This window comes from Nicotiana tabacum, chromosome 18, assembly GCF_000715075.1.
Source record: "Nicotiana tabacum cultivar K326 chromosome 18, ASM71507v2, whole genome shotgun sequence".
NCBI classification, from domain to species: Eukaryota; Viridiplantae; Streptophyta; class Magnoliopsida; order Solanales; family Solanaceae; genus Nicotiana; species Nicotiana tabacum.
In genome coordinates, this window is record NC_134097.1 from 80,706,317 (window position 1) to 80,713,504 (window position 7,188).

At 36.2% G+C, this 7,188-nt stretch overlaps 1 protein-coding gene across 1 annotated transcript; it reads left to right on the forward strand.

Moving 5' to 3' along the window:
* The first annotated feature begins 2,018 nt into the window (after nt 1-2,018).
* Nucleotides 2,019-5,675, forward strand: LOC107790150 (IAA-amino acid hydrolase ILR1-like 3). The gene is made up of 5 exons (XM_016612055.2): nt 2,019-2,503; nt 3,978-4,103; nt 4,190-4,504; nt 4,623-4,751; nt 5,032-5,675. Exons 1-5 carry the CDS (start codon nt 2,153-2,155, stop codon nt 5,410-5,412), a joined length of 1,302 nt encoding a protein of 433 aa, XP_016467541.2. The 5' UTR covers nt 2,019-2,152; the 3' UTR covers nt 5,413-5,675.
* Nucleotides 5,676-7,188: the final 1,513 nt, after the last annotated feature.

Genomic DNA, 7,188 nt, shown 5'->3' on the forward strand with positions numbered 1-7,188 from the left:
TGTAATGATTTGTGATGGCCGGGGGGGGGGGGGGCTTGTTGTCGATATTTTTGTAGTGGTACACTTACCCGTGTGAGCTTTATCTTGTGAGAAAATATTCTACGTGTGGTCCATTCTTTTCCTTATGCTTACTAGCTAGTATGAAATATGTTAGGACACTTACATAAGTAAACACATAGTTAAGCACTCTTGTCGGATAAGAGGTTTTCTTGATATTGTTGAGTATAGATGCACACCCTTGTTTACTTGCCTTCTATGTGATAATGACTCTATTTGACACGTGAGTCACTAGTGCGGTTATGAGGTTGTAATGAGGGTACAAGATGCCAAGTGTTAGGGTTCAGGTATTGAGACCCGTGAGTTGTGATTTGTCCGAGATTCGGTACCTCGTGGAGTTTGTTGACTAAAACCTGATGTGAAAGCGGTCGTAGTTGCTGAGTTATTACTGGTCCTTATTGTACTGTGATTTCGGATTTAGGTTGTGTTTCCATTCACTCTTCTGTGTCATTATTATTGTATTTTGTTGATACTTATTGTTGTCCTTTCCTATTGTAATTGTTGTATTGTTAGTCATATCGCGTAGTCTTTATGTAGATATTATACTCTGTTATTTCTATACTTATACTTTGTTCAGGTTATTTAGTCCAGTAGGTGTCTTGACTATTCCTTGTCACTACTCCACCGAGGTTAGTCTTGATACTTACTGGGTACCGCTAGGGTGTACTCATACTACACTTTTGCACATTTTTGTGCAGATCCAGGTATCGCGAAGTCAGTTGATCATTAGCTAGCAGCGCGGATTGTTGTTGTAGAGATTCAAGGTAAACTTGATGTTGCGCTTGCAAGCTTCGGAGTCACCTTCCTAATTTGTATTCACATTGTTTTTACTTATTTCCAAATAGTTGAATTTAGAAGTAGTAGTAAATTCTGTAGAGCTTATGACTTGTACCACCGGTTTTGAAAAAATCGTAAATTTTGTAGAGATTCTATTAAAAAGGCTATTAGATGTTAATTATTATTGTTGTTATTTAACAAATGTTAGGCTTACGTAGTTCGTAAGACTAGGTGTTATCATGATACCCAACGGAGGAGAAATTGGGTTGTGACACATATATACCACCTATTATATTATTTTCTTAAAAATTGATAGTGTTGTTCATACATGTAACTTGCAAGTACATTTAATTCCCACCAATATTATTGCTTTTATATACTCATATTTTATATTGATTAATTTTTTTAATATATAACACTATCTACTTTATAATTTAATTAAATAATATATATCACTATATATATTATAATTTAATTAAATAAAAAAATTTCATGTACTTCTTTTATAATAAATATTTAAAATTTCTCCTTTTAAAATAATACTAATTGTAAACTAAATCTTTATTGTCTTTTAACGTAATTTGACACTTAAAAATACTTCTCGGAAAGATTGGTCAAACACAATTTGCTTATCAACTAATCTTCAAAAGTACTTTCAAATAAAAATATTTTCTAAAGTAAGTAATCTTTTATAACGGGCTCTTAGTCAATAGTAAAAAATGATTTAACTGAAATAAGCTAGGAAGTCTTGTCAAATTTGGGGGGAAAAAAGGCAACAGTAAGAGCCCATTTGGACATTGAAATTTTTTCATTTTTTTCAAAAAAATTTCAATTTTTTCGAAATCAGCGTTTCTGCATAAATTTTTTTATTTTTACTTGAAAATATATTTTGAAAATTTGAAAAACTCCAAAAACCTGTTTTTCAAAATTTTCATTCAAATCACTTACAAAATTTTAAAAACAACCCACAATTATATTCATGTACAAACACAACTCAAAATTTCAAATATTATTTTCGCTTAGCTTTTTTTTTTTGCGTTGTTTATGTCCAAACGCCCACTAATAATGGCATCGCACGTCATAAATAGAGGAAAAATAGTTGAAATTGAAATTAGAAATTGCAACTGATAAAATTGCATCAGGCAACATAAATAAACTATAACTAGCAAAAACTATAAAACTCTCTTCTCCACCCACCATTTTCCACTTTTGTCATATTACGAGTTGGGTCTCGCATAAATTTTGTCTCTTATGATATACAAGACATAAAAAAATTTCTATTGGGAGCGACAAATCCAAGGACTTCTGGTTTACAGGGATGGGTTCTTTTCGTACAGACTACTTTTTCTGCATATTGGCATTGGTATCAACAATATCTCCTTACAATTCATGGGCTGTAGATACTGAATCCCTAACTCGGGTGCTTCTTGAATCGGCGAGGCAGCCGGAGTTTTATGATTGGTTGAAAAGGGTAAGGAGGAGAATCCATGAGTACCCGGAATTGGCATTTCAAGAACACCGAACGAATCAACTAATCCGAGATGAGCTGGACGCACTCGGGATCAAGTACCTGTCCCCAGTCGCTAAAACTGGTTTGGTTGGAACCATTGGGTCAGGTGGTCAGCCATGGTTCGGTTTGAGAGCTGACATGGATGCTCTCCCTATTCAGGTCTCTCTTCATTCTCCATCTTCCTAGTTTGTTTTTTTTTTCTTCCCCTTTCTAAATTTTGCTCTTTTGAAGGAAGAGTTTTTCTCGGGTTGGGAGGCAATTGTTATGCAAAACTTTGATTATTGTATTGCGTATTTATGTACTCAATTTATGTTATGGCGTTTGACTGTGTCGTAGTAGAAGAAAGACAAAAAACTGTTTTAAATCTTGTGGTTAGACATTGTGTGATTTATAGGAAGTTTAAAGTTGAATTATTTCTTTGAAATGTATAATTCTTTGGGGGACATACTAAAGAGTAAAGAGCATCAAATAAATTGAACGACTATAACATTTGTTTCTTTCTTAGTTCCTATTTGTTGCCTTTTTTTCCCAGTTTGGCCTTTAAGATGAACAACAACAACCCAGTATAACCCCACCAGTGGGTCCGGGGATGGTAGTGTGTACGCAGAGGCTGTTTCCGATAGACCCTCGGCTTCCCTCCCTCCCCACCTTGCTCTTGGGGTGACTCGAACTCACAACCTCTTGGTTGGAAGTGGAGGGTGCTCACCACTAGAGCAACCCACTGTTGTCGTGAAATGAAAATAGTATGTCATGAAAAGGAACGGCTTTTGGAATGATACATTTAAGTTTTCTTGAGAGCCTACACATGCTTGGATAATAAAACTGGTTTGTACCCAATTGAGATATGGTTTATTGGCAAGTCACTTGTTTCACTTGCTATCTGTGATAGAATTGGGGCATACTGTGCCAGTGTGCTTAATAGAGAACAAGTAATGTTTCAACTGAACCATTTGGAGTGCAATGCATATACTAATTAGAAAAGTGGAAATCAGTCTCCTTTGGTACCAGGTGACAGATTTTCAGCCACTCTGTGGTTTGACCTTGGATGGTCTAGCATCTGTCGCTTGAAATTACGATTACATGACAGAATTGTCATCATTTATTGCTTAGTTAGCTCACTGCTTGTTACTTCTTTGCATATCATTTATTGTGCTTTTTTTGAATCCCTATGTAGCGAGTCCATGCATTATAAATTTATAACTTCTAATGGCTTTGTTGTACTCAACGCCTCTTTTGATGCTAATATAATTTTTTTTTATTAGGTAAGGTTTGATGCTAATATGTTAACATCGTAAATCTCCTGGTTTATTTGGTAAACTGCCATTTTTAAGCAACTTAAGATAATTATATGATACCTTAGTCTCTTTATGAAGATTCCGCCCCAAAAGTGCGATGTGTCTGTTCTTTCAAACTTACGTGCTCGGATACATAACTAGATTTCCATGCCATGTTAAGTGACAGATAAGTCAGTGATGCTTTTAAGAAACTAGTAAGCAGGGATAATGCAGGTGGTGAGTTGAGAAGAAGTTCAAATTCGTGACTACAAAGTCCGTTCCTCGTCAAATTATGTGTGCTAGTAGTAAGAATTCTTCTGCAATGAGTGGAATGAATGAATGAAAGTGTTACTTTGAAGGAATTGGTAGATTGGGAGTATAAAAGCAAGATCGATGGCAAAATGCATGCATGTGGCCATGATGCTCATGTTACCATGCTGCTTGGAGCAGCTAGATTGCTTCAAAATAGAAGGGACAAGTTGAAGGTAGGTACAATCATTATTTTTTGACTTATTCTGTCTTGGTCAAAATTCAATACATTGATTTGGGTAATTTTGCATCTGAGCTGAAGGGCACGGTTAAGCTTGTATTCCAACCTGGGGAAGAAGGCTATGCTGGCGCCTCCTATATGTTAGAAGAAGGAGCATTAGATGAGGTTCAAGCAATATTTGGCATGCATGTCTGGCCATATATGCCCACTGGTACTATTGGTTCGAGACCTGGTCCAATTATGGCTGGTGCGGGAAGGTTTACAGCAACAATGCAAGGGAAAGGCGGACATGCAGCAATGCCACATACAACTAGAGATCCAATTCTTGCTGTTTCTATGGCAGTTCTTGCACTCCAGCAACTTGTTTCTCGAGAAACTGATCCTCTAGACTCTAGGGTATTTGTCACTCTGGTTTCAAACAGTTAATATAATGAGTTTACTTATTCCTTCAGAATCCTGAATTCCATGCAGCAGGATCTAAATTTTGTTTCTTCTTATGTGCAACTACATGCAGGTTGTCTCTGTTGCATTTGTAGATGGTGGTCAAGCTGGAAATGTAATCCCTGCAAGTGTACAGTTTGGTGGAACATTCCGGTTCTTGACATTTGAGGATTACTCCTATCTTAAGCAAAGGATCAAAGAGGTATGCACTAGAGTTTAGCCGGTACAAAGTCAACTACTCCCCTCAAGTTTTGGATAATTATTGAATCTCCCTTGTGCTTTTTTACCAACTGTAGCTTTGATAACCTCTGAAATATCAGGACGCAGAAGTTAAATAGATCATTTTGCAACAATATTTGCTTTAATTTTTCAGTTTCTTCAGCATTGCTCATAACATACATTGCAGTTGTATAGTCATATCTTTTTTGCTAAATAATAAGCAGATTTAGATGGGCCACACTGAAAATACTTACTACTTGTAGGTTATTGAGACACAAGCAGGCGTACATCGATGTTCTGCCACTATTGATTTTTCCGAGGAATTAATGAGGCCGTATCCACCAACTATAAATGATCCCATGATCTATGAGCATGCTAAAAAAGTTGGAGAAGTCTTGCTTGGTGAGCAAAACGTGCACTATGCTCCAATTACAATGGGTGCAGAGGACTTCAGCTTCTATTCCCAGAAGAAATCAGCTGCATTTTTTTACATTGGGGCACAAAACAAAACGGCCACGTCTGCTGTTAAAGGTTTGCACTCCCCCTACTTCACTATTGATGAAGATGTTCTTCCAATAGGAGCAGCTCTCCATGCTGCTGTTGCCATCTCTCACTTTGATACACATGTTCAGACAGTAGAATAATATTGTGATTTGACTTCTTTGTTAGTGAAAAAGCCTACACGCCTGGTATCTTGTCTTACCTATTTATATTTCCAAAAAAATTTAGTTAATTCATGGATTGGATATTTTAGTCTCTTGGATGTTATCTTGCACTGCTGGTGCCCCCCCCCCCCCGGTTCTTTTAGGGTCTCCAGGATCTCTTATTTTCTTTCTGTTTATGAATAACATTGCACACAGTTGCTAAATCTTTTTATTTTTTGGTAAATAAATTTTTTATTACAAAATGCAATCTGACAGTTTGCTAAATCTTACTCTAGTTTATCATAGTTGAACATGTATGTTGAAGAATATGATGTTCTTTCTGTTTCTTTTGTAAACTATCAAATTCAAGCGAAATGAATGGATCAACAAACCAGTGTTCTGTTATCTATTTAAACCACTAACAACAATCCAGTGGGATTCTACAAGTGGGGTGTGAGAGGGTAGTGTGTACGTCGAGCTTACCCTTACCTTAAGGGCAGAGAGGCTGTTTCCGAAAGACCCTCGGCGAGAGGAAGAATAAGAACAACTAATAACAACACGGCCAGAAAAATGATACCACAATGTAAGAACAGGAGAAAAACAAATGGAAGAAAGCATTAGCAATAACAAAAGCTATAGCAACAAGCAGTAACACGACATGGTACTAGAAAACTGAAGCGTAGGATAGTTCTAAAACAACCCGAAAACTGAAGCGTAGGATAGTTCTAAAACAACCCTAATACTGGCACTCTAAGGATCGAAGACAATGTACTAGTCTGCTAGCCCTAATAAACCTAGAATATATCAGAAAACACTACGACCTATTACCCTTCTACCCTAATCTTCGACCGCCATACCCTTCTGTCAAGGGTCATATCCCCGATAAGCTAAAGTCGGGCCATGTCTTGCCTAATCACCTCTCCCGAATACTTCTTATCTATTTAAATCGGGGAAGAAACCAACATAATTCATTTAGCTGAACCGAAGTACACTTAATTATTGACAGTGTATATTGTTTTAAGCTTTAAACTTCTTTTGGGATATTCTCTCTCTTTCTTCCGCTGTTATTTCCGAACCCAAATAATTTCTTCAGGCTAGAATTGATACCTGTAACTTCAGAAAATGAGGCAATGACTCCACTTATGGCGTTTCAACAAGTTCCAAACTAGTAAAAGAATCACCACAAAAGGATCACTAGTTATATATGACTAAAATTACGCTTTTGCCTTCTAGGAAGACTTAGTAATTAATCCAATTACCTACTATTCACTTAAATATACTTAATAGTTACTATTGCATACAGTTTACTTCTTGAAAATTTAACAAAAGAACATGCGTGAAGTAAACCCCGTCTTTAATACTTCAATTGTTGTATTGAGTTTAACATCATTCTCTTTTCATTCCACTTCAAGTTTCAATGACAACATACCAATAGTGTTATAAGCCGTTTGCTCTTTTAGTTTTAGATGATCAAATTGACAATAGTAGAGGAAATGGAAGGTAGGGTGGTTTGGGGTGTTTCATGAGACGGCAAAGAAGATTAGGATTAGAGATGAAAGAGAGAGGAGGGAAGAGATGGAGGATGGTTTGTGGTTGCAATAAAAGAAGTAGAAATAACTAAGATTCACAAAATATAAGCTGAAAGATAAAGAATATGTAAAGAAAGAGAACACAGCAAAAGAAGTAGAAATAACTAAGATTCATAAAATATAAGCTGGAAAAGAACAAAGAAAGAGAAAAACACAAAAATATATACATGTATTTTTACGATGGTAT

Excerpts from the sequence above, each read along its gene's own strand:
- LOC107790150 (XM_016612055.2), top strand. The coding sequence starts at position 2,153 with ATGGGTTCTTTTCGTACAGACTACTTTTTCTGCATATTGGCATTGGTA. Across the intron at positions 2,504-3,977 it reads TGGATGCTCTCCCTATTCAG|GAATTGGTAGATTGGGAGTA; the intron begins GTCTCTCTTCAT and ends GTTACTTTGAAG. Across the intron at positions 4,752-5,031 it reads TTAAGCAAAGGATCAAAGAG|GTTATTGAGACACAAGCAGG; the intron begins GTATGCACTAGA and ends TACTACTTGTAG.